Raw genomic sequence first — 27,104 nt, forward strand, 5'->3', positions numbered from 1 at the left:
GCCCCCTCAGAGGTGACCCACGGAGCCCCCCCGGCAGCCCCCTCAGCTCTAACCACGCCTCCCGCGCCCGCCCCGCCTCCAGCGGAGTGTCTCGCTGCGCGCATGCGCAAGGGGCGTGCCGCGCGCGTGCGCGCTGCCGCGCTCCACACCCACAAAGGCCCAGGCGGCGCTGCCCGCCCAGGGACGTCGCTGGCCGCTGTGGAGGTGAGGGGTGGGCGGCTGTGGTGGTCCTCTCGGAGCTGGGCGCAAGGGGAGACGCTGTTCGTCTCCTTTCCTCCCTGCCTCGCTGAGCTGAGAGGAAGTATGGGAGGGGAGCGGGCCGTGTCTGTGAGAGCCGCTCCTGCGGGCGCAGGGCTTCTAGACGGGGCTCCTCCGGGGCGTGCGGGGGAGCACAGGCTTGAACTCCCGGAGGGGTGGCAGTCCCAGTTTGTGGGGGTGGTGCCGGTGGCTGTGGGCAGCTGGAAAGCGCTGAAATGTTTCCAGCCTGCCGGCCGGTGGCTCTAAATGTCGGGGTCCTCTGCGACACCCGTGCCGATTTCCCGTTGCTTGGGGCCGATCGTTCCCCGGAGGGTTCAACTGCTGTATTCCGTGTATAAAATAAAGAGTAGTAAGTCTGTAACTCCTACGACGGCTGCGTTCTATTAATACTGCTGGAGTGGAAGAGTGGGGGAAGCTTGAACGAAGCTGTGCTTAAATTTGGTCATAAGCAGTCTTCTAGTTCTTCTTGTATTTTTTCATCCGTCATAGAATCGAGACTTAAGAACCTCTGAGAAGGACGAATATCTGTGTCGCTTTAGATTACCTCTGTAGTATCTGTTGGCCTGGCCAGCTCACGGAAAGGAGCCAAGCACAAGGCAGTGGGACAGTGCTGGCCACAGCTCAGCTGCTGGCTTCAGCATTTCACGCTGGTCAAAAAAACAGTCGGTTCCCTTGATGCTATTGGCATTTGTTTGTGAAGCTTGGGCCATCTTTAGAAATAAACTACTCTTGTGTGTGTGTGTTTGTTTGCTTTTAAGAGCCTACTGTGCTTCTGTAAAAATCTCTCTATCGTGGAAATGTATGCCCCACAGTTAGCTTGCGAAGCCTGGTGTATGTTCTGAGAGCTGTGATGCACAACAGTTTGGCATGTTTGTTTTCTTCAAAACAGAGCTCTTCATGCCTTCCAGGTGCTGGATGGAAGCAAGGCAAAATACACTTGAGGAGCTGAGCCTTTTCCACTGCAGTTCTGAAGGTAATTTGGTTTGGTATTGGCAGCCTTCCAGGTAAAGTGGATTTGGGTGTCTTTGGACACATTAAACTTTCTTGATACTGAGTATTATCCTTATAACATAATTTCATGTATGACTGCTGTATCAGTACTCTCTGATGCTTTAAACAAAACAAGTCCTTACTGCTATGAGGAGTTTCCTCTCACCTTCCAGTATGTTCCCAGTAACAAATGTTAAACTACCGGTACACGTTTTATGTGACATCAAATGTGGCAAGGCAAGGGAGTTTAATAACTTAACAATTTTAGACTTGAAAGTACAGAGGAGGGGGAAAGGATGAAAAAGCCCTCTTGGATCAAAGATTTAGTTACATTAATCTCTCCCACCAAGGTGACTTGCTAATATGGGAGTCAGCTGTGTAGCTTTTTTCCCAGTGACAAATAGAATTATCTGATCACTTGTGGGGTGTGGAGTAAGAGCAGGAAATGCTTATCTATTTTATGTGTAAAATTAAAAGTTGTCTTCCAAGAAGTTTTTTTTCTCTTTGGTTTAACATGAAAACTAACAAGGGAACTGAGTGGGGTTAAAGGAGCCATGCTAAGAGCATCTTCTGAGAGCCATTGATATCATCAGACATAGAGGAGAGTAAGCAGTTTGCTGTTTAATAAGTGGCCCTCAGAGCTCACTTGCTTTGTATATACTTAATTTAAAACAGGAACACATTTATTAGCCCTGTGAATATACCCTATTAAGTTCTCTTTTCTGTGTGACTGCTTCAGAGGCACGTTGTCCTAGAACAAGAAATTAAACCACCTCAGGTTACTCTTATTTGTTATCCTTACTTCTTATCTCATAGCAGGGTCAGCCTGCTTGTCTTTGCCTTTCCAGTGCGAATGCTCACAATTCTTTTGCTGTCATTCTGAATGATACCTAATGCTTTTAAAGAAATGGATGTCAGTCTATTTACATGTAGACAAACATCAACAGAAGATCTCATCTATAGCATTTGTGTTCATATACACTATTTTCTCCCAACAGGAGGGGGAAAGGAATGCTGTGTGCTCCACTCTCCATTAAGGTTCTCCCTGCTTCCCTTGCGGTAATAACAGTGAAGTAATAAGTTTGGGAGGAAGGAATCTGTTTGAAATAGCTTTGTGCTGCCTTGTGAAGTGAGATCCACTTATTGCTGGAGGGTTTGACTCGGAATTTCAGAAACCCCGTGCTTGGTTTGCAAGACTAGCTGAGAGCACACAAAGTTAGGACTCTCCAACTTTTGTACACAGAAGATAAAGTGCCTCTGGCTTTCTAAGGCAGAAGAGAATCAGAGAAAAATATCAAGGTAAAGAAAAAGGTTGCTGTAACCTTTTCTACAGTGAAGGATGGTGTCAGCTGTTACACTGTGTAGGTGTTACAATAATGCCTGTGATATGGCAGAACTGATTATTTATCTCAGACTTGCTCTTTCATGAAAACAGATTTCTCAGGTAGAATTTTGAGTCTTTGTTTTAAAAATGCTAATGCCCCTCTGTCTTCCTGGGAAGAGGTTGAAATGTTTTCCGGTTCCCCTTCTTTCATGTATAATTCAGATCAATTAAATTGTAGTATAACTCTTCTTGTAGATTGGATAAGAATGAATTAAGGCAAACTGCTGTAAATACAAATAGTCTGTAAGAGTACTCACATCTTCAAATTTGAAGTTAATATTCTTATTTAATGCAATGTAGAATGAGTAGGAAAATAATCTGCCTGTGGATTTGATAGAGGGCTGTACTAGGCTGCTGGGCATCCTTCTCCTTCAAATTTAGTTTCTCTTGATCAGTAACATTATAAGCAGAATTAATCAGTGTGTCTTCACTTTATAAGGATAGCTTTAATCATTCTGAGCACCTTGCAACTAGCAGGTTTTGTCAGCATCTGCTGAACAAGTCCTGTTTCATTATGAGCCACATCTACAGAAATCAATGTTCCTGGAGAGAAGGGAGGGTCCAGGAAAGATGTGAGCATCTGAGCTGGGAGGAAAATGAGGCTTTGAAGTTCTGGACAAAAACCAGAAGCAGACCTAAATGGTTTAACTTCTCTTTTTTGTTTTAAGCACACATTTGTGTCTTTGAAGCCTGAGAGCCACAGGTATGCCATGCCTGGGGAGTCATGGGAACTTAGAGCTTACTGTTCATGAATCTGTTGGTAGCTATTTGAACAAGTGAGCAATGGGTTTGAAAATAAATACTAATCAGCAGAGAGATTGGATACTGGCTGGGGGAGACAGACTGATCTGTCTTGGTCTGTCTATTTTTCAGTCAAAATAGTGTTATTAAAACTCAGAGAAACCTCATCTTGGTGTGCTTTTATTTAGTCTGAGTAAAAAGCTTTTGCAATGTCTGTGGGACAGTAATGCTGTAATTGCAGCTGTTTAGGTACCATCTCAGGGTTCTGATAAATGTCTTGTGCCAACACATTGATCTGGGGTTTGTTTCATCTCTCAAATTCCATTTTATGGCTATCCTTTGTGAATCCACAGAAGGCTTTATCTGAGGCTCTCAGTAGGTCATATTTTTCAGATGGCCTTACCTGAGCATCACAGCCTTGTTTGCCACTTGCTAGGTATGAACTCATTCCTATTATGAGGAGAAGATTTTCACCTATAGAACGCTTTCTTTTGCTTCTGGTTCATTAAGAGCCTGTTCGGTTGCATTCAAGACCAATTTCAAGATGTGCTTCAACTTGGTGCTATTGTGGCTGTAGTTGTGGTGTTCTGTCTTGGCAGAGTGGCATTGTGGGTAAGGAGCATGATAGTTCTTGTCTGTTAGGAGTATTTCAGTATTTTATGTCTAAACTTGTTGGAGTTCTCAGCGGTGTAACAACAAGAACCAAAGAACACCATAAATTCCTCCATTGTTTTTGCAGGAATACAATGAGAAGGGTGTCTCTCCTTCAGCCAAAATGATTGGAGTGCTGGGAATAAAGTGTTTCACCTTCTCCAGTTGAGAGTTATGAAGTCTTTACTGCAGAAATATGCTTTCTCTGGGCTCTCATAAAGCCCATCACAGCAGATTCTTCCAGTGTCTTGAATCTCAGAGCATTACCTGATGACTGTCACAACATTTCTGTGATTTCTGAATGTAAATGTGATTCTCTTCTTTTTCAGCTGCAGAACAACCCAGCTCAAACAAGAGCTTGAAGCAGGTGCTAGTACCTGAACACTCTGCTTTAAACTTCCATTGAATTCAAAGGCACAATCAAGGTATCTTCTTAACAGAAAAAGATGTCTGTATTTTGTTCTCAGATTGCCTCCTGTACACCTGTGTGCTTGCTTTCTGAATATATCCTTCCTTCCTTTGGGAAGCAGGCTATAATGATAGGGGAGTTACCCTAGTGGGTGTTGGCAAGTTTGCATATGCAGCGTTAGGAAGCAATAAGTAAGGTGATTTTAATATGTGGATGAGGTTAAACTTGTGGTAATTGTTGCTTTTCTTCTTTGCTTGGCATTGTTTGCAGATCTTCATTAGCATAAGTACTTTTGCTCCTGCTTTTGAAGATAGTAGAGGCTGCAATAGCAGAAGGGAAAGGCTGTAACTATACCTTCCCACGCAGGCTCTGAATAATGTATATGTCAAACAGTGCCTCAACACTGAATTACAGGGATGATAATAAAATACAGGACCTCAACAAAACTGCAGCTGAGACAGAAATCTGCTTTCTTTTTGGTGCAGTATGGATTTTGCTTGGTTACGTTATCCTATGAGCAGTAACCCTAACCTGTGTGGAGGAGACAGATCTGAATTTGAGCTGTTGCTTCTTCAGTTTGTCAGAATGCTAGTTGGGCAGCAGTTTTTAGAGATTAGTCTGACTGTTATAGTCGAGAAGGATATAAGAAGTGCTCTTCATCAAAGGTTTGACTAGTCTGCTCTGAACACCAAAGAGAAGATGATCACAGGGCTGGAGCGCCTCTCCTATGAGGTTAGACTACAAGAGTTGGGGCTCTTCAGTCTGGAGAAGGGACAGCTAGGAGGAGGCCTTTTGGTGGCCTTTCAGTATCTCAAGGGGGCCTACAGGAAGGCTGAGGAGGGACTATTGACAAGGTCCTGTAATGACAGGACAAAGGACAATAGGTTTTAACTGGCAGAGGGGAGATTTAAACTGGATGTTAGGAAAGGGCTCTTTCCAGTGAGGGTGGTGAAACGCAGGAACAGATTGCTCAGGGAGGTTGTGGCTGCTCCCTCCCTGGAGGTGTTCAAGGCTAGGTTGGATGAGGCCTTGAGCGACCTATTCTAGTGGGAGGTGTCCCTGCCTATGGTGGGATATTGGAACTGGATGATCTTTGAGGTCCCTTCCAACCTAAAGCATTCTGTGTCTATTCTACTCCACCTCCCTATGCTCAGCCAGAGTATGTCATAAAGTGGATGGATGTGTTGGTGTGATGGAAGCTTCAGGTCACATTGTAGGATGACTTTAAACTGACAAAATGTTCATCTTGGAGCTGATGTGTCCGTGGGCTACTTCCCTCTGAGTGTTCTGTCTGGCAGGCTGAGCTTCCTCAGAGCCCACAGTGTCCTTGTTGCCAGATGCAGTCCTGCAGTTTGCAGAGCACCTCAGCATTGCTGGAATGGTTAGGGCACGCTGTCTCCATGTCACCAGAAACTCCCTGGTCATGGAAACACCAGCATTTCTTTGACACCTTGTAAAATTTCTAAGGCATTTGTCTGAGCTAAATAGCAATTTCTTGTCACACCAGCTGTTACTTAAGAACTGTTTCATTATAACAGAATGAATAATGAGAATGGAGTTCTGATGCCTTTAAAGGAAAAGCTACCTTGACAGAAGTGAACTACACAGTGATGTAAAATAGCAGACCAGAAGGGTAATAAGAATCTTAATATGGCAAATATTTCCTGCCCTTCTAGTAGCAAGTTTGGTCAGGCCTTTAGGTTGAAGATGTCATTTTTCCAGTAATTTGATGGCTGTACTTGACTAGTGAACTTCCTGGTTTCAAGGAAGCAGTTCTCTATAATTTAGGAATTGAGTCAGACTAAAGGGAATTAAAATAATGGAAGGAGTTGTTAAACACCTGACAGTAAATATTGTAACTGGTAGAGTCCAGATCACTGAAGAAATGTCAGCTGTGCTAAGATGCAAGTCCTGGCTTTTTGCTGATCTTTTTCAGTCTGTTACAAGCTCTGAAACTGTGTAGTGTTTGTAATGGTACAGAACCTGTCTAGCTATGACTTGTTGACTTTTGCAGGTCAGTTAGTTAAAATGAACACTTGGAAATCAAACACCTTCTTCACGCAGACCACCTCTGTCTCTGAGCATCTTCATGTGTCTTTTCAAACCCAATTCTGAGTAACTTCTAATGCAGGCTCTATTGAAATCAAGGAGAGCTGGAAGCTACTGTTACAAGCTAGCCTTTTCTTTATATCAGAATGCAAAACTGTGTCAGTTTGAGTTAAGCTGTTGCTTTAGAAGTTGGTAAAATGTATACTTTATTTCTTATTGTATTAAAAACTTGAATATATCAACTATCATGATGATTTCTTAACAAATTATGCTTCAGACTTGAGGATTTTGGATTATGCTGGCTTTGAGTTACACATTTTGCAAGAGTTTCACTAAGCTAAAGAGAAAAGTCTTTCCAAACAGCACTTGTCTTAAATTCTCAGACAACATGTGAGTTCTAAGTGACTCTTGTAATAGCTATTACTGACAGATATTGACAAGAAAAATACAACGGAGCAAATAAAGTGTTTCATATATTGGTAGATTGTAATATTTTTGTGCCTTTGAAATTCTGTGTTTTAAGAGTGCTTCCAAAGCAATGTGAGGCAGAAAGAAACCACTACTCACAAAGGCTTATTTTAAAGGGAATATCAGTAGAACTGTTTTCACTGTTTTTTAGAGCTTGTTCCAGTGTTCTCATAAGTGTACTACATCTAGGGATTTCATGTTTTCTGTAGTACAAGGTCTTTAATTCTGAATTTACTTAGAGATCCTCCTGGCTGTGAAATGTCTTAGGACTGCTTTACAGGATGGAAGATGTGCGCATGTGAATGTAGTGTGGAATCATTTAACCTTTTTGGAGATAAGTTAACTGTATGAAGCAGCCCCTGGCAGAGAAAGTGTGTGGCAATGGTTTTGTTTAGAATTTCCATAAGAATGTTTGTGTGGTGTTTTTTTTTATTCTGATATTTGTCTTGCATCAGTGAATTGTTAACCACTGACTGAGCCCTTGTGTTCTCTGCAGTTTGCAATGCAGGAAAAAAAATCTAAATGCCATAGCCACTGCTCATTTTGGACCACAAATTATCCACTGATCTGTTTCAGAAAGGCACATGTTTGGATGTTTTGTGGTTTTTTTCTGGCATTTCAGCAACATACTGACCTAGATTGCAGCTTTGACATGTTAACACCTGTGGTTACTTTGTTCCAGCAGGTGTTTGAAATTTCCCCACACCTTCCTCTTGTTTTAGAAGCTCATTTTTCCTTAAACTTGAAGAAAATCTCCTTGTAGAGCAGTAGAGTATCTGGAGGAATAGTGCCCGTGAGAAACATCCCAGGCTGTCGATCCTGTCTTGCCTCAGAGCATGTGTTATTTTGTGGGTAGCTGAGGTGCTTATTGAGAAGGTCTTTCCCCTACTTTGCTGTACTGGTCTGTGAGAGGAGAATTCAGTGTTTGATGCATAGCTATTTTCTTTTGGTTTTACATTTATTAAACCTCCTCAGAGCTGTTAATTAGATCACACATTGCCCTTTTAGTCTTCCCTTGAGATTTGAAGGAGAGATAGCAGCCTATGAAGTGATGGAAGGCTATGATGAAGACAAGTGGAGAAACTCTGGGATAGCTTAAATACAGAAGATTGTGTTCACTTTCTCCTAATTACTTGTGTGTTAAAGGCACCTTTCTGTTCTGCCTCAAAGAGATGGTCAGCAGTCAGCCTCTCCCCATAGCAGACAGTGGGAAAAGGAAAAAGAAGAAAAGAACTAGACCCACAGACCATGTCCCTGGGAAGTTTGAAGGTTGGTGGTGACTTCTAAGCTTTTAATTGTAATGTAATTTTCCTCTGCTGTTCTCAGTTTTCTTGGCTAAGAATTTTTTTGGGAACACATTAGAAATTAATATTCCTATTTTTCTTTATCCCCTTTGTTTCAGTGTTTATTCTCTTATTCTCTTTTTCTTCCTAGTGGTGAAATATGAATTCTGCTTGTAATCTGGTTTGGGTTTCGTTGTTTATTTGATAATGGTTTGTCTATGTGGATTGGTTTGGGTTTTGCTTTGGTATCTTGTTTGGTTTTGTTCCCTTTTTATTAGTACTAGCAGTACTTATGTCAAAAATGTTTTCATTAAATTGGTGTGAGCACAAATACTGTGAAGCATTGTAGGTAAAATGCAGTTCAGTGTAACAAAACTAACCAGTATAAACTTTCTTAGTGGGCAGGCAGCATTATAAGGTACATTGAAGTCAGGATGCAAATCAAATCTTCTAGATGTAGACATTGACATTTGAATCATACTTAAAACACTATCTCTGCAAGTTGATTTTGCATGATAGGCATTTTCTGATTGAGGAAATTGTTTTCCACATGGAAAAATAGACCTATGTGCAGACATGGAAGGGGGATGAAGTGCTAGAAATTGCTGAGATAAAGAATATTTCCTTTTTTGGACAAACTTGTAATTTTGATGCTCAAAGTCTAATTCAGATTTTTCTGGAATTCAGAGGGAGGAAGTGAAAAATGAGGCACAATTAAGGCTGGCACATCTACTTCAGTACTGCATAAATCTATTTTCTGTGTTTATTACCAAGGGAATTTTTTCAGTTGCTGTCAGAGAGAGATGCTCTTCAGACAAATAGCTTATCTTGATGCTATTCACTGAAATGCATTGATTAAAGTGTCCTTTCTGCTGGATTTCTTTGTCAGACTTGTACAAGCTGACTGCTGAGCTTCTTGGTGAGGGCGCATATGCCAAAGTTCAGGGTGCTGTCAGCCTCCAAACTGGGAAAGAATACGCAGTGAAAGTAAGTACAAGTAAGCAGCATCACTTCTGTATGTAACGTTCTTTCTTCTTCCTAGTATCAGTGAAAAGTTGTAATGGAGTGAGTGACAGAAAAACCTTTTAGAAAAGTTCTGATGCTTGGAATGAGCCTGCTTTATCTGTTGAGGTATCTGTCATCCTAAGTATTGTGAGTGAGCTGGTATGTTGACCAGAGACAACTTGGAGGCAGTAAATGACTGTGATGATTGAATCTCAGGGCAAGCTTTCTTCATGTCTTGATTTAGTTGTAATTCTACCATTTTTTCTCTCTACTTATGAAAAAGGCAGAATCATTATCTAGCATGGTCTACCAAATTAATGCAGGCTTTTGAGAATGCTGCTCCAAGTTCAGAAGGCATCATTGTTAATTCATGTAAAAAGCTGTCTCTTAGTTTTTAATACCATTTTAAGTCCTAGTGCCCATTTTTTATAGGTCTGTGGTTATCCTGAGTCCCCCTTCTAATTACACACACAAATGGTAATGGGAAAGGCTTATACTTGATTTTTATTTTTGCAGTAACCAAGCACGAAATTTTAATCCCCTTCAAAAAATTCTATCCCTAAAGATGCTGTAGTTTTGCATATACTTTGTGGAACTGTTGAAACTGGAAGTCTGGAATAAACAAAACAGTGATGTTGTGAACGTGACTTAATGAAATACCCAGGCCCATGTAGTACTGGTGAATGGCTACACCATTCTGTACCAGAGAACTCTGGTGTTGAAAATAAGCACCATACTGGATACATGGTGGTAGTACTTGGAGCAGTGTTGTGAGCTTTCAGTTCATGTAGCAATCACTCAATCTTGGCCTCTGTGCAAAGCCCATCTTGTGCTCTTTCAGCCTGAGGAGTGTGTGAAGGAAGGTGACTTCTGATGGCAGTACAGAAGAGCTCTGAGATTGAAAGTATGTTTTCTTTAGTAGTGTTAGGTCCTGTTACTTGGTTTCCATGTAGTTTGCACCAGAAGCCAGACACATTTTGTGTTGAATTTAGTACTTGGATATCTATGATGACAAAGCTCCTCTTCTTGACTCTTCAATGGCTGATGTGGCTCAAATTAATTCTTGTTATGACTCAAAAGGATTTCCTTTTCTGCATGCTGCAGTGAAGCTGATGCAAGAAAAATCTTGTGGAAACTGGTCAGTGACTTGAGTAACATGTGGGTTTTGTTCCTTTCTTTGCTTCCTGTCCTCATTTCTGGTGTCCTTTGAATGCCTTCCAGAGGACTGCTAACACTGTCAATAAATGACGGATGAGAAATTAAACAAAGGTGGAGTGTTTGTCTGATGGGCACACCTGAGATTTAAATTTTAGATCAGTTACCTAATTCCAGTGCTGTGTGCAGCTCCTGCAGTGATGTTTCAAATTTAAGCTCTACCTCTTTCCACAGATCATTGAAAAAAACGCTGAGCATAGTCGGAGTCGGGTGTTCCGTGAAATAGAGACCCTCTACCAGTGTCAGGGTAACAAGTAAGTACAGTCTTTATGTTTCATAGAGTGGTTTAGGTTGGAAGGGATCTCAAAGATCATCTAGTTCCAACCCCCCTCCATAGGCAGAGACACCTCCCACTAGAACAGGTCACTCAATGCCTCATCCAACCTAGCCTTGAACACCTCCAGGGAGGGAGCAGCCATAATTTCCCTGTGGAACCCCTTCCAGTGTCTCACCATCCTCACTGGAAAGAACTTCTTCCTAACATCTAGTTTGAATCTCCCTTCTGCCAGCTTAAACCCATTACTCCTCATTCTGTCATTGCAAGATCTTGTCAATAGTCTCTCCCCAGCCCTCCTGTAGGTCTCTTTCAGATACAGGGTCTCCTTGAAGCCTTCTCTTCTCTGGGCCCAACTCTCATAGCCTGTCTTCATAGCAGAGCTGCTGCAGCTCTCTGAACATCTTTGTGGCCTCCTCTGGACTGGTTCCAACAGTTTGATGTCCTTCTTGTACTGGGGGCTCCAAAACTGCACACAGTACTCCAGGTGGGGTCTGACGAGGGCGGAGTAAAGTGGGAGAATCCCCTCCCTTGCCCTGCTGGCCACACTGCTCTTGCTGCAGCTCAGCACACAGTTGCTGTCTGCGCTGCATGTACCCTGCTGGCTCGTGTTAAGCTTTTCATCAACCCAGACCCTCAAGTCCTTTTCCTCAGGGCTGCTTTCCAGCCATTTGCCACCCAGCCTGGATTTGTGCTTGGAGTTGCACTGACCCAGATGCAGGACCTTACATTAATTTAAAATACCATGATTTTTTTCCCCCTTCTATTTAAGCCTCTTACATGTGGCTAGTTTAGGAGCTTTGCAGCAGTTTCCTTAAAACCAATTAAAATTTAGACTTGACCTAGTCAAAATAAGAATTTCCCCTTCTCATATCTGAAATTTTAGGGGGATGTTTACAAATTAAAAGTAACATAACTTAAATCAACAATGGGGTCAGTGTAGACTGAATGTGCTTCAGTGATGCATGACTTTTGCCCAAATAAGGAATTAGCATTTGGACACTCCCCAGCAATTTCACCATCAGGAAAAAGCTGATTGGCTGCTCTTGAGAGGAACAATCTTGCTGTTCCTTTCCCCGATGTGTGGTTTGTTTTCCTCTTTGTGTCAGCTTCCCTACTTTTACACTGGAACTTTTAGGTCAGCCAAAAGTTAATTTAGTTTTCATTTGGATGTGTGCTGACTTCATCTAGTCACAGGAATGAAGCAACTTGCTGCTCATGTCTGAAAAAGAGGAAAAGGTTACACAGCCAGTCACAGCGTGCTCTGTGATGAGTTTAAGCTGATTCTGAAACAGCTCCTTTAGACAGCTCTGTTAATGTAGGATGCATACAACAGCTGCTGGTTATACTACACTTGTGTGCCTTGTATCAAGCCTTTTATACAGATTTTTGGTACAACACTTCAGTTATAAAGACTTGTTTATCAAACTCATGGGTTTAAGTTGTGCTGTGGAGAAGCAGGTTGCATCTTTCTTTCAGTGGTTAAGATATATGACAACCCAGTACATAGCTGATGAAAGAAACTCAAGCTCTCGTGAATTGGGCTTTGTGTACTGAATGTACAGAAAAGCTTGAGTTACACATTTGATTATTCTCAAGGCAGTGTAGGGTGTTTGTGCTGCAAAGACTGTATGCTAGCCAAGCAGGAGTTGTCTAAAAATGGAAATGAAGGCACTGGATTTAATGTCATGTTGACAGATGCCTCTCTCCTCTGAGTCTTGTGTGCTCTGCCTCGTGATTTCCAGAGAGAAAGAATGCCAATTTAATTATTTTCCCTTCTTGCCTTAAGCACAAATGCAATGTTCTAAATTATTGAATGCAACCTATTAACAGTTATCTTCCTGTCAACTGAGAAGTAGCAGAACTCTTTCACTGTCCTGTCTGATGCTGGCATTGGGCCTGTTTTCCCTCACTTAAATGTCATTGTGAGTTGGAAATGTGATTTTAATGCTGTAGGCAACCAAAGCAATTTGTTTAATTAGAACTTTTGGTTACTCCTGTCGCTTTCTAATTATCCATACTGAAACTCTTGGTTGCTGTGTGCCTGTTCTTCTATTTCTTCTCTTTTTTAAAGGAACATTTTGGAATTAATAGAATTTTTTGAAGATGACACAAGATACTACCTTGTCTTTGAGAAGCTGCGAGGAGGTACCATGCAGTAACTGTACCTTTGCTCATTGCATCATCTTGGTTGTGTTTGTCTGTCTTCTAAAACAGAAAATTAAGAACTTATTTCAAATGCTTCAGAATTTTAAGGTTTAGCATAGAGGAAATAATGCACAAAAAGCATAGTTATTCTGGAGTATTGCTGGATTTGGTTATACATTTACATTTCCTTTCTATGGTTAAGTGAAGGAAATGTCAGCTCTAAGGTGGGAGCTTTGGAATATAGTTAGTAGCTCACAGTACCTTGAGGAATCATGGAGTGGTTTAGGTTGGCAGGGACCTCAAAGATCACCTAGTTCCAACCCCCCACCATAGACTTCTGACTAGAACAGGTTGCTCAAGGCCTCATCCAGCCTGGCCTTGAACATCTCCAGGGAGGGAGCATGCCCAACCAGTGAATGTTCCAGTGTCTCACCACAGGGGAAACACAGTATATCAGGTATTATGCATGACCTCAGTACAGCATCTGTATACTCTGGTATCATTTTCCCTTGATGAAGGGTTGACTTCATATCCTGAAACTTGTGGAGCACGGTTGTGACAAACAGGTTGCTTCTGCCTCGGGTGGCTGTACTTGTGAAGCAGTCTGCTTATGGCTGAGGGCCAGCTGAGTGTTTGTGGTCACTGGGCTCTGACATTTAACACTCAGCTTGGTTATGAGAAGGTTATATCAGGGACTTTCTCACCTTTGCCTGAGCATAATTGCAATATTCATTAATTGTGTGGCCAGGCAAAACCATGAGCTAAGTGTTCCACCTTCAAAGAAAAACAGTTTTTGAAGGAATTTGCTTATGTCCATAGGGCTTGACCTGTTGTCACTGGCTAAAGTGATTTTCAGTAGCAAACCATATTTTCAAGAAATGAAGAGTCATCAGTATAGATGCAGGTGTTTTTTAAAAGGGAAGAATGTGATTGGTTTGCTTTAGTTTTATTTAAGAAAGCTTTTGTTTACCTTCCCTTAAACTTACTGCTTCACTTCATTGTGGTTTCCTCTAATGTTACTGCTCTTAATGCACAGCTTCTCTGGCAAGTCAGTTATAACAAGGCTTGATTGGGATGAATCTGCATCTATATTCCCATGCCTACATTCTTCCATTAGTTAACCCTCCTTTTTGTCATTGCTGCTGAGAGGGTAATGCTATGCTTTCTTCCTTCTCTTAGCTACTGGTTTTACAGTGGTCAGCTAGTCTGCTGAGTCTAGTTTCCCCTGAAAGACCACATTTCAAGTGTTTAAATATATGGATTTGAAGAAATTGGGAGTCACACCACTTTCTGATGCACTAGAGATTCTGTTGTAAGCAGTGTGGCTGGCAAGAACAAGGACGTCAGTATTCAGTGCAAGCCTTAACTTAGCACAGTTCTCAAAGGCTGATGTTACCTAAAAGGCTGAGACATAACTCAGGCTTTCCACTTTAATCTTTGCCCTGCTGTAGCTCTGCTAAGTGAAGGATCTCTTCTCCCATTTCAGGTGTGTGCAGTTTAACAGCAGTTGCATATCAAGATTAATATCCTTGCCTGACATCATTTTATAATCAGCAGCATTAAAATTCAGTTTACTATACCAAACTTGCATGATTTGAGTCCGTTCCACCCTGTTTTGTTGTGTGTTTTTTTTCTCTCAAATGCATTTTGGAAGATGCTTTATGATACTTTTTCTGATGGATACTGACAAGGTGGTTATGACTGCCCTGCTGCCTTTCAGTTCCTTCTGTGTAGGCTGAATATAAAGTCTATAAGTGTGTTTTCGTTGATATAATTCTTATCTGAGAGAGTTGGGAATATCAGCTCTATTCAGAAGGATAGTCTGAAATAAACCTGCTGAGTGAAATGAGCACTTAAGGTGACTCAGTATTGCTTCCTCCAAAGTCTGGAGTCTTTTCTACAGGAGTGAAAATATTCAAGAACTGTTATGACTTTGAAAAGCTGTAAGGAGCTAAGCCAGGAAGTCTTTGAACACCGTGCCCTTAAACTTTAGCAAGTTAAAGTGGTGTCTTCAGCAAGGGAAACCCATATTTGAGACCTAGTAATTTGAAGTGGCCTTCCTCTGCCTATCTGACACTATATCTGGGCACATCTGAAGAGTATTTCTGCTTGATTGCTTCCTATTTCTTTTCTTGAATCCTTGCTGTGAAGGAGTGGTAGCAATATTGATGGTATAAGAACAGGACCTTTCCCCCTTACATTTACAACTAAAGAACTAAAATTAAGCTACCTGAGAGGTAAAGTTTACTGTACCAGGGTAAATAACAAATGGCAGCTACTTCTTGAATTTCTCTGCCTGCTTGCTTTTATAAATACACCTCTCTGAGTAAGAAAATGGATGACAGTAGAAAAGCTTTTTGGTAGGTTTGAAGAAGTCTTCTGTTGGATTCCATGTTCTTAAGAAAAGTGTCAAGGTGTGAGTCTTACCTTGATGCCAGTGATTTTAGTGCACATTTAAAGATGGAATATCTTTTTATTTTGATGGTGTCAGGACAAAACTCCTATACTTTCAGTGCAGGTTTCAGTTGTTACTTTACACAGTGAGAAGAATCAGTCAGAGTATGGCCACCTGTGACCTGGGGGAAAGTGAGTTTTGCTTTGTACATCCTTAGCTGATGATTCAATCTTAGCAAGTCTCTGCTGTGCTGTGTGTGGAAAGTAAGCAAGTCATATGCTAGGTTAGTAAAAAATGATCACCTCCTGTGCTGTGCTTCAAACTAGAAGCCTGCAGTGTTTGAAAATGATGTTCTAGCATGCTTAAGTATTGAAGCTGCTCAATTCTGTCACTTCTTTCTCATTCTTCTTTTTTTGGTCTGTGGAAGTTGCCTGCTGTGAAAGGCTGTTAGAATATGAGGAATAATGTTAGAGATTTGTGATACTTGGTACTAGTTCATCATTATTTTCTGAGTCTCTTTTTGTGTAAAACCACAGGGTTGTGAGACTTCAGTTTCTGCCATGCAAGCTACATTGGGACAGTGTTAGTTGCAAATAACATCTATAAATTACTTCTTGCCCTGTGCACACTGAGGTCAGTTCTCCCTTTGTCAGACTGGTGGTGACTATTGCATTTTTCTCTTATAAATGCCTGTTCTCAGCCCAGCCAGTGTTGATAGTAAGGTTTTCCCTTTCACCTATTACTCTTACAGGTTCAATCCTGGCCCATATACAAAAGCAGAAGCACTTTAATGAACGAGAAGCTAGCAAAGTGGTGAGAGATATTGCCTCTGCTCTGGATTTTCTTCATACAAAAGGTAAGAGCAAGCTGTCTCCATCTTCACTAGTTGGTATTGTACACTTGGGTCATGGGACCCATTTCATCTGTAAGTAGTCAGCTTTTGCTAGCATTTCTGTTTACAGCAGTGACTTATGGTGCTTTCTTCTATTTTTCATAGTGTGGTAGTTTAATTGGCTGTGTTAAGATGGTCTATCTTTTTGAGGAAGAAAAATTTGCATCCAGGCAGAATGAACATTAGAGTTGAATGTGTTTGTTGGCTCCATTACATGATGGCTTAGGTAAAATCTTACTCAGAAGGAAGCCAGTACTCCTCTTAATTTCCTCCTCTCTCAGATCTACAGAAATGCTTTCCTGTAGCTACATAGAATTTCTGCCTCTTTGTAGTGGCTTTTGGTTTCACTGTTTAGACTCTCACTGCTGGGTTGGGAGACCTACAAGTGAACCACAGGACTTGTTTGAAGTTGTCCTTGTTTCACCTGGGATTTGCACAGATTTAAAAGCAGCTCTGCTTGTAGAGGGTTATTTTATGTTAAAATGGAGGGGTGGGGTGTGCTTTTTCTGCTTGGGAATGCTTTTGTTTCATTTTGGAGTATCTGTGCCATCACAGGGTATATGTTGAATGTGATAGAAGTCCTTAAAACCTTTTCTATGTCATGACTACCTGATCTTGCATAGATAACAAATCTTGTGTTGATGTTAGTGACTACCTGAATCGAATGGCATGAAATTGGAGGCTGTGCTTCTTGGTTTTTTAATTAGATATTTTTTCTTTCCATTTACTTTGCTCTTCTTATTAGCTAGGTAGATCTCATCAGACCTGTTGTCTAACTTACTGAATTGGCACCACTATTAAATAGATGTTTAAATGCAGGCTTTACTTAGAAGTCACAGGACTGCTTATACACTTGAGCTGGAATCACAGCATTGGTACTTTGATTGGTTGAACCTATTAAAAAGAAAAGGGTAGCAATGCATGAGGAATAGTGGTAAACCTGAGGGGTATGGATATTGACAGATACTGTGATTATGTTGTGAAAGATTTTGAATATGAAAACAATCTTAGTTTTGATGAAGATTTTTGTTAATCTTCATGGTTTGTCTATTCAATATCTTAACTTGAAGCTTGGAGATAATGTGTTCTTTGAATACCTGTGTTCAGAAGATTTTCACTTTGAGACAAAAGAATGGGAATCTTAAGCTCAGCACATGGAGAAATACTTATTTGATGTTTTAGGACTGTAGTGGGTTGCTTAACTACTGAAAATCTAGGAAGTTTAACATGGACACAGTAATACATGTATTAATAATTACGTGTAATACATTTCTCTAGTTCTCTGTTTTAATTCTCCTTTCCCTAAACAAGAGAGAGATGATTCATTAAAATGGCTTCAGAGCAGCAACCCACTTTTGATTCTTGTTGGTACAGTTTGGATGTGACTTAGACTCCAGCATCCCCTTTCATTTTAATGTTCTCTTTATAGTTCTTCCTTGTGACATTAAAATAATTAGTAGGGAGCATACAGAACACTAAAGTAAACAGGAAATTAAAGCAGCTTTATTGCACAGCTTAATGGTGAAGTGCTACAGCTAGATGCTTAAAAATAATAAAACTGAATGAGGACAACCAATTCTTCTGCCAGTCATTTAAAACTCAGCTGGATGATAATACTGCCTTACACCCACTTGGAATATGTGTGCTTTATTGCTAATATTCCACTGGAGGAGTGTTTAACAGCAGTTGCTTTCAGTGCTGTGTGCAACTGCAAAAGAAAACGTTATGTAATCAGACATTGGAATTCAAACAGTAACATAAAACACTGGTTTTCACATTGCAAGCCAAGCTAACTGTTAGGAGTTCTGTCAGCCTTGCTGTAAATGTCAGTGTGGGTCATCTTGATGGATTCATTATGCTGTCATGTATAAGCAATGAGAACTACATCATTACAAAAGCTCTGATTCCTTTGAATCAGTGCTATCCTATACTGCTAATGTTATGTTTTAAATCATGCCTTGTGGAGTGTGCTGAAGAAAAGAGATTAAGGCTTGCTGACCTAGAATTTGGTGAGATATTTTCTTCCCTGTCCTCTGAAGTAATATTAAGTGTGCTTGGAGTACAATTTTTTAAAGCAAGGCTAGAGTGCAGTTAAATTGCAGCCAAGTTGCTTATTTGATTAGATTTTTTTGCTTTTCATTTTCTGTTTTCCCATTACATTTGATTATATTAACTGGAAAGCTTCCAGAGATTTGTGTTGAAGCATTCGAAAAGCTGTTTTGACAATGCAGAGCCACCTTTGCATGTAAATTGGCATGAGTAGGTAACTCTCTGCTTCCCTGTTGGATTTGCCTATTTCAATAACAGTTGAATGAAGAGGCCCTTTGGTGGTGGTTCTTTAGCTTTTCTTCATCTTCAACCCAGCTCTTTCTTATGTTTCAGCAGTGAGTATTTCACCACAAAAGCAATGGTATTTTCTTTCGTAACTTGGAAGGTTTGGGGAGGGACAGTACCTTGAGTATTGCCTGTGCTGGAAGGAGTTTGGCAAGCCACCACCTGGTCCATCTGGAAAGGAGCTTACTGTAAAAGGCACAAAACTTTTGACTAAATTGTGTGCACATGTAAACTGTTTTGTACAGTTTAATCATCTTAATGAACTGAGTTTAGCATAATTAATCTGAGCTAAGGCAAAAAGTTGCAGTGATAGTAGGTTCTTATTTGCTTGACTGATTCTCACCTATTTTTAGGATGATAAAGGTGTAGCAGAATGCAACAGTGACTCTTAATTGCAAAGTGTATTTGTTATTTGCAGTATCTTAAGGGGAGTTGCCTAGTCAAACTCAGGCCTAGAATATTTCCTAGGTTACCTGTTGGTGAAAAGAAGTAGTGAGGACAGTATCTTCTCTAACAAACATTGTATTCTTGTTTAGGTATTGCTCACAGGGACCTGAAGCCTGAAAACATCCTGTGTGAATCTCCAGAAAAGGTGCTGCTCTAGACACTTAACCTTCTAAAGCATATCTTTAAACTTGGTTTCTGAAAACAGCCCTCATGTTCTTTCTCTTCTCTTCTTGAAAATTTGTCACAGAATCATAGAATGGTTTGGATGAACCCCTTAGTTAACAGAAATGAGACTAAATTCTTCTTTGAGCTGTAAAAATTTTATCCCATCTGGCTAAGGGATAAAAGAACATCAGTTCTTGGAATGTATGGCAATTGTGACTTACCACCTCCTCTGTTATGAGGCAGTACCCAGACAAACAACAGTTTCCAGCTTGATCATAGAATGGTTTAGTTTGGAAGGGACTTCAAAGATCATCTAGTTCCAACCCCCTGCCATAGACAGGGACACCTCCCACTAGAACAGGTCGCTCAAGACCTCATCCAACCTGGCCTTGAACACCTTCAGGGAGGGAGCAGCCACAAGCATATCCCTGGTTAACCTGTTCCAGTGTTCCGCCACCCTCACTGGAGAGAACTTCTTCCTAACATCCAGTTTAAATCTCCCTTCTGCCAGTTGAAACCTATTGCTCCTCAACCTGTTCTTAAAAGACCTTGTAAATAGTCCCACCCCAGCCCTCCTGTAGGCCCCCTTCAGGTACTGGAAGGCTGCTATAAGGTCTCCTTGAAGCATTCTCAGGCTGAAGAACCCCAACTCTCATACCCTGTTCTCACAGCAGAGCTGCTCCAGCTCTCTGAGCATCTTCATGGCCCTCCTCTGGACCTGCTCCAACAGTTTGATGTCCTTCTTGTGTTAGGGGCTCCAGAACAGTACACAGTACTCCAGATGGGGTCTGATGAGAGCAGAATAAAATGGTAGAATGACCTCCCTTGCCCTGCTGGCCACATGTCTGTTGATGCAGCCAAGAACGGGGTTGTTGTCTGGTGTAGTTTCCAATCTGCCCCAGCTTGTTGGCCAAATAATGTGATAGATGCTGCCTGCATAAGAGCAACTGGGGCAAATGTGGCATATGCAAGGACAGGATCATAGGTCTAAGAGTCAGGATTTCACTAGTTCTGCTGCTGAACAACTTGTGGGATTTTCACATGGTGCTGTGTTCATATATGTGTTGCATTGATTCCTGTCTTCTGGACCTCTTGCTGGTTTGTCTCTGTTTTAGATATCACCAGTGAAAATATGTGACTTTGATCTTGGCAGTGGGGTGAAGTTGAACAGTGCTTGTACCCCAATAACTACTCCTGAATTAACAACACCGGTAAGAGACTTACTGTGGCTTCATGCTCCTTCTCTACTAGAAAACGTTTTTTCTATCTCCATAGGGCTTACTCTTGGTTTCAGAAATCAGCTCCTACAGTATTGTTTACTGCCTGATAACTAATAGATAAGTACTGAAATATGTAAATTAACATTTGGCTCTGTATAAAAGATCACAGGATGTTGGGGGTTAGAAGGGACCCAAGGAGATAGAGTCCAACCCCCTTGCCACAGCAGGACCATACAATCTAGCTCAAGTCACACAGGAACACATCCAGACAGGCCTTGAAAGTCTCCATAGAAGGAGACTCCACGACCTCTCTGGGAAGCCTGTTCCAGTGCTTTGTGACCCTTAGAGTAAAGAAGCTCCCCCTTATATTGAGGCGGAACCTCTTTTGCTGCGACTTACACCCATTGCTCCTTGTCCTGTCAAAGGTACCAAGAGAGCAGAGCCTGTCCCCCCCTCTCCTGGCCAGCCTTCAGATACTTATAAACATTTACCAAATCCCCTCTAAGTCTCCTTTTCTCCAGACTAAAAAACCCCACGTCCCTCAGCCTCTCCTTGTAAGCCATGCCCTCCAGTCCCCTAATCACCCTCGTAGCCCTCTGCTGGACCCTCTCCAGCAGATTCCTGTCCCTCTTAAACTGGGATTCCTATGGAATTAAAACTGGGTTCCCATGGAATAGCTTATGATTCTGCTGAAGAACTGTAAGCCTTTTGCCTTCTGTTAGGTCTCCGTAGTCCTTAGCACCTGAAATATGATTTTTTTTCTCTGGGAAGCGTGCTCACAGATGTTTCAAAGCTCTTGACAATTCCTTTAACTTGAGCCATGTAACAGCTCTGATTTGGCTTAACAAAGTGAGACCTGCAGTGAAACTTCAGTGATTCCTGATGACTGATTCTGCTTGTAGACCAATTTGCCTACTGTAGAGAAAGAATGATAAACCTGAGTCTTGTTTTGGTTTGACCCTTGCTTTGAAAGCTTGCCTGAATCCTGTTTCCTAGTGTGGGTCTGCAGAATACATGGCACCCGAAGTGGTTGAAGTCTTCACGGAAGAGGCCACGTTCTATGACAAGCGCTGCGATCTTTGGAGCCTGGGGGTGATTCTCTACATCATGCTGAGTGGTTACCCCCCTTTTGTGGGCAACTGTGGCACAGACTGTGGCTGGGACAGAGGAGAAGTCTGCAGAATTTGCCAGGTGAGAATGTGCATGCCCTGGGCATATATGGGAGAGTGTAGTTTGCCCTGTGAACTTAGGATGTGAGACTTGCCATAATGCCAGCAGTGAAAGGCTGTCCGTAACCCAAGCAACTACCTGGGAGGATAAGCTGTCACTGAGGAGTGAGGGTGCTGATAAAAAGTTAATCAGTGATATCTCTTGGTTGGGCAGCAACCTCTTTCTCCTCCCAGTGTGAGATCTTGGAACTTTTCTCTCTCACCCCACAATCCTCCTGTATTTTGCAATTCTCAGTCAGATTTGTGGTAGTCTCCACAATTGCTCAGATAAAAGTTAAGCCCCAGCAGAGTCTCTATGCAGGGCCTTAATCTGTTCTTTCTACACCCTGAGTACACTGGCTGCACTGTTATGGTGGGGGTGGGGGAAGGTGTTTACAGCAGATAGTGTATCGCATCTCTTTTGGGATGTGCTGAATCATTCTGTGGAGCTGTCTGTCACTCTCCACTGACTCCATAAGGACACTGGATTGTTTCAGTTGTCACTCACCACATTAGCTGAGCGAGAAGAATCCCACCAGAGAAGCTGCGTTCTAGTTGCTATTTAAATGTGTTTTTTTCTTTACTAGAACAAGCTTTTTGAGAGCATTCAGAAAGGCAAATATGAGTTTCCTGACAAGGACTGGTCACATATATCCTCAGAGGCCAAAGATCTCATCTCAAAGTTGCTGGTTCGTGATGCCAAAGAACGACTTAGTGCTGCTCAAGTTTTGCAACATGCCTGGGTTCAAGGAGTATGTATATATATATATTTTTAAGGGACTTGGCTTCTTCCAAAGTGACAAACAAGCTGTTCCCTGTCTCTGAGCTTGTAATAAGGTCATTGCGTGTGTCAGTGCTCATACCTTGATTAATCAAGTGTAACGCAGTGCCTTTATTCCTTCTTGAGCTCTGTGGTAAATATTTGGATGGATTTGTCAAGGTTTCAGTGGTTTGGTTTGTGTTTTGTTCTTTTTTCAGAGATTGTTCTGTGCATTTAGAATGGCTTTCCTGCAACTACCAAGCACAGCAGTACACAAATTGCTGTATTACTCTTGAATACAGTAGTGCAGAGTGCTGGTAGATACTATTTTAAAAACAGCAATGTCCTCTCTTGCTTTAGCTCACTGTTGAGGAAAAATGAGTAGACCCTCTGGAGAGCTTCCAAAGCTTTAGCCTTATACCTGTAAACAGTGGTGTCCTCTTGTGAGGGGAGACAAATTATGAAACAAACTTATAAACCAACGGTGATTTGTGAATCTATAGCGAAGGAGTTTCTGTGCCACATCCATTAGATATAAAAATCTGGGGGAATTGCCTGCATATTGTCTCTTGGGAAAGCTTGGTTCCCAGCTGCTGATACATAGCTAACTTTCCTTAACTGCTTCTTCTAGCATGCTCCTGAAAGGGGATTGCCTACTCCTCAAGTTCTTCAGAGGTAATTATTTTTTTTCTTAAACATCTGTAAACCTGGCCAAGAATCATTACTGAAGCAATGGGGAGAGATGGGAGGTGAGATTCCTGGTGGAGAGTGGAGCTTCATAAACGTGCATCACCTTTTTTCAGAACATCTGAAGTACTGAAACTCTGTTTTTTCTGTATAATCTAACCTCGGTTGTTTGTGGGAAAGGCATTGGAGAAGACTCCTCTGGTGCAGTGCTAATCTTAGGAAATAGTGATGGTTTCAGCAGTTTGCTGCCCAGGAGGTTTTAAAAGGCATAAAGATGTGTGTTATCCAAAGAGACTATTTTCTGATGGTTGGACAAGCACCATACACATAGATCTGACCTCCATTGTAGCTGGTGGTAATCACAGCATTAAGTTAAACGTGAGCAGGGCAAGCCTTGTTTAAAGTGATTTGATGGCAGATTCTGTATGCTGAAGAGCCTGAGTCACACATCTCTTTCTATTTATGTCTCTGCCACTGGTGGTTCCAGGTGATTGTTCCCATCAGAAATGCATTTCCCTAAGCCAGATATGCAGGTACAGTGGGACTGCAGTTCTCTGAAGAGAAACAATAGTACTGCTTCATATGCCTATCCTTTTGTAACATGCAGTTAAACATGACATCTCAGATGACTTTCTGGATTTACATAGTCATAGAATGTTAGAGGTTGGAAGAGGCCTCTATAGATCTAGTTCAAGCGCCCTACCAAAGCAGGGTCATCCAGGGCTAGGCCACACAGGAATACATCTAGGCAGGTTTTGAAAGCCTTCAGGGAAGGAAACTCCACAACCTCGCTGGACAGCCTGTTCCAGTGCTTCATCACCCTCACAGTGAAGTGTATCCTCATGTTGAGGTGGAGCTTTGTGTTCCAACTTGCACATAAGAAGTTCATGGAATGTCAGGGGCTGGAAGGGACCTCAAGATCAGCCAGTCCAACACCCTGCCAGAGCAGGATCACCTAGACCAGATCACAAAGGAATGTGTCCAGGTGGGTTTTGACTATCTCCAGAGAGGGAGACTCTGCAGCTCCTCTGAGCAGCCTGTTCATGTTCTGTCACCCTCTTAGGGAAGACATTCCTCCTCAAGCTTAAATGAAATTTCCTTATTCTTGGCTAAGGGCTGGAACTGTGGCTGTTTCCAGAATCCCAGAGTGTTCTCATTGCCAGTCCTTGCAGTGATGAGATATGCAGATATTAACTGGTCACTTTACTTGCTGTGTCAATGTTTTGATAGCAGAAAAACTGACTGGAAATAGATACTCTGCATTGAGGTTAACCAGGTGAAAAGCGTGTGTGTGTGTTTTAACTGCTTTGTCTTTTTCCCTTGAAAGGAACAGTAGCACAAAAGACCTGACACTCTTTGCTGCTGAGGCTATAGCCCTTAACCGCCAATTGTCTCAGCATGAGAACGAGCTCAGCGCAGAGCAGGAGAGCGTTGCCCATGCTGTGTGCTCCATGAAGCTTTCTCCTCCGTCCAAGTCCCGCCTTGCCAAGCGCAGAGCAATGACGCATGCCACCAAAGCCAGTGACTTCCAGCCAGTTCCCCACAAAGCCTTTTAAACTTCCTTCTTGCTGTGGATTGGCAAGGTCGCTCCTGTGTTCCTCTTTGGATTTGCAGTGCTGGTAGAAGCTTCTTTGATTCTGACACTTCAACTAGAAACTTGCTCTTGTGATGTGACTTGCAAATTTAGGGGAACAGCTTTTTATGGGAATGGGTTTTTTTTTCTGTCTGCCAGATTTGGTGCATTAAGATAATTTGAGCTTTTTAAACTGGAGAAGATGAGTTTGCTGCTTTATCTCAGGAGATAAATAACTAAGCTTTCCTTATTTTATTCTTAGAAGAGCATGCTTTAAGATGCAAACTTGAAAACATCAGCAAAAGCCACTTTCCTGCTTTGTCTAGCAGAGCATCAAGTCTCTCCCTGTCTGTAGCTTCTCCTTAATGGCACATCTTGCATGGTGCTGCTGTTAGTGTCAGCAGCAGAGACTGTTTTCAACCAACAGCAACCTTCTCTCTTACTGTAGACTCAGGAAATAGAGATCCATCCAGTCATCTTCATCTCAGTTTCCTTCATTGGGCTTAAATTGTGTGAGGATGATATAAAGGTGCAGGGATTGCTCAGGCTTGTAGGGATGAGAAGGGACAGGGTTGCTTGTGTTTTAACCTGTTGATAGTTTGTGTGTCGGTGTGTGGGAGTATTATTTCTTTAACTGGCATCTTTTTGTTCATATGGAGCAGGTTTTAGTTAAGATCTCTCTTTTTATATATTAAAAAAACTTGGAGTTCTTTTAACTCTGTCCAGTATGTCCTTTTCTCTGACAGTTACATTCTTAAGTCTGATAACCACCATATTAACCAGACTGTTAACCAGATACAAAATATAAACAGTTATATTTCCTTTTCTGTTACAATGCTATCCTCAGTTATACCTTCCTTTCTGCAGACTTGTGTTTTTCCAGGTCCTTTTGGTGTGTTACCTGGAGTCCTTAATGTGAATGGACAGCCTTCAGGGAGTTTTGTCATGTGAATAATGTAGGATTATCAGATGCAGAGCTACATCATATGAAAATGGTGCTGCAGCTGCTGTATTCTGCCTCTGACAGTGATCTTGGGCTGGGTGTCTAGATTTTTACTTCCAGTTCTTTGGTGCACCTGGGGTCAGGAGTAACTTGTAAGGGCAAGCTGAAGATTGAGTGACCAAGGTGAGATGTCCGTGGAGAAGGACATGGATGTTGAGCACTTTCTGAAACGTAAGCTGTGAAAATTGGGCTGCTAAGATGCCTGCTGTGACGCACCTTAAACTTGCCATTCATTTCTGAGACTCTTTGCCAGGGCATTGTGTGCCGGGTGGAGGAGACCCTCAAGCACCAGCACAAACCCTTCCTAAGCTGAATGAGAAACAATGAAGTAGGAGCTGGAACAGTCACCTGGAAGTTGAAGGGTCTTTGCATAGCCTATTCAGAGTGGTTTTACAGTTACCTTTCAGCAGTGTGCATACAGCTATTTTTATACAAGTCTGTATTTTGTGACTAATTAAAGTTGTTATTTAAAAGACTTTTTTTATACAGTGTGCCAGTAGACAAATATGAAATGTATTTTGCTTGGTTATTAAAATGCTTTAAGTCATGGATTTAACACATTTGGGAGTACTGTTTTGTTTTCCTCTTGCCTTTTGGTGACACAAATATTCTGTGCTGTTGGATTTAACACTATTTAAATCTCTGAAGTCTAAGCATAGCTCTCCTGTTGCTCTGCCAATTTCTGGAGGCTCCTGTGATTTCATCTTTCTTGAGTAAAATGAAGATATGACTGGACAGAGGAGGCTAGCAGGGGTCACATGATCCTTTTAACCTGTATGAGAACATATAACAGGGCCAGTGAGTTCACAACTGTCTACATTGTTGCATTTAATCTTTCTTCCCTTTGATTTGTGGAAAAAGATGAAATCTTGAAGGTTGGCCAGGAATAGTGGTTTTGATGAAAAATATTCTTCTTGAATGGAGCCCTGAGGCCTTCCCAGAGTTGAGAAATCTAAGCAGCAGCATTAGCATGAAAGTGTGAAGAGGAAACGCAAATGGTACTGCTTACAGAGAGATGGTGGGGCCTGGTAGACTTGCTCAAACACTGGTAAGTAGCCCTTTGCTGACTTTGCTTACTGCCTGCTGCCTTTCTCTGGTGGTAGGCCAAAGCTACTCTTCCTGTGTTTTTGGGTGAACTATTGGTGTGGACAGTCAGTACTTTTTCTCTCCAAAACTTGTCATGAAAAGTGAGTCCAACACATGTCTTCTATGCAGTGTGGAAGAAGTTGGTTTGCTTGCCAGATATGTTCCCTTTAAAAGACAGCTTGGGAAGAAAGAATGAAAACTCCAAACCTTAGTTTGGGGATATTCATGCCATTACCTTCAGCTAATGATATTGCAGCTCTAGGTGGGCAAGTACTTGAGGCTCAAAGCCTTCTGCATGAGAGGAGAATACTCCAACTGTTGGATATATGCTGTACAGAGGATTTAAAACACTGACATATAAATCATAGAATGATTTAGGTTGGAAGAGACCTCAAAGATCATCTACTTCCAACCCTGTGCCATAGGCAGGAACACTTCCCACTAGAACAGGTTGCTCAA

The 27,104-nt window shown here is 41.8% G+C and overlaps 1 protein-coding gene across 3 annotated transcripts; it reads left to right on the forward strand.

Moving 5' to 3' along the window:
- Nucleotides 1-120: 120 nt before the first annotated feature.
- MKNK1 (MAPK interacting serine/threonine kinase 1) lies at nucleotides 121-26,119 on the forward strand. Of its 3 annotated transcripts, XM_064147609.1 has the most exons (14): nucleotides 121-204; nucleotides 1,148-1,231; nucleotides 4,354-4,449; nucleotides 8,097-8,219; nucleotides 9,123-9,220; nucleotides 10,628-10,707; nucleotides 12,802-12,875; nucleotides 16,022-16,126; nucleotides 19,033-19,088; nucleotides 20,224-20,319; nucleotides 21,325-21,519; nucleotides 22,124-22,288; nucleotides 22,928-22,971; nucleotides 24,311-26,119. In XM_064147609.1, the coding sequence occupies exons 4-14, from the start codon at nucleotides 8,123-8,125 to the stop codon at nucleotides 24,537-24,539; spliced, it is 1,239 nt and encodes a 412-aa protein (XP_064003679.1). In that variant the 5' UTR covers nucleotides 121-204; nucleotides 1,148-1,231; nucleotides 4,354-4,449; nucleotides 8,097-8,122; the 3' UTR covers nucleotides 24,540-26,119. The 3 variants fall into 3 exon arrangements, with proteins under 3 accessions (XP_064003679.1, XP_064003677.1, XP_064003678.1); XM_064147607.1 differs by lacking the exons at nucleotides 121-204; nucleotides 1,148-1,231 and adding an exon at nucleotides 2,324-2,547; XM_064147608.1 differs by lacking the exons at nucleotides 121-204; nucleotides 1,148-1,231 and adding an exon at nucleotides 2,324-2,547 and having other exon boundaries at nucleotides 8,121-8,219.
- The last annotated feature ends 985 nt before the right edge of the window (nucleotides 26,120-27,104 follow it).

This window comes from Pogoniulus pusillus, chromosome 8 (assembly GCF_015220805.1).
Source record: "Pogoniulus pusillus isolate bPogPus1 chromosome 8, bPogPus1.pri, whole genome shotgun sequence".
NCBI classification, from domain to species: domain Eukaryota; kingdom Metazoa; phylum Chordata; class Aves; order Piciformes; family Lybiidae; genus Pogoniulus; species Pogoniulus pusillus.

Excerpts from the sequence above, each read along its gene's own strand:
- MKNK1 (XM_064147609.1), top strand. The coding sequence starts at position 8,123 with ATGGTCAGCAGTCAGCCTCTCCCCATAGCAGACAGTGGGAAAAGGAAA. Across the intron at positions 10,708-12,801 it reads TACCAGTGTCAGGGTAACAA|GAACATTTTGGAATTAATAG; the intron begins GTAAGTACAGTC and ends TCTTTTTTAAAG. Across the intron at positions 21,520-22,123 it reads AAGTCTGCAGAATTTGCCAG|AACAAGCTTTTTGAGAGCAT; the intron begins GTGAGAATGTGC and ends TTTCTTTACTAG.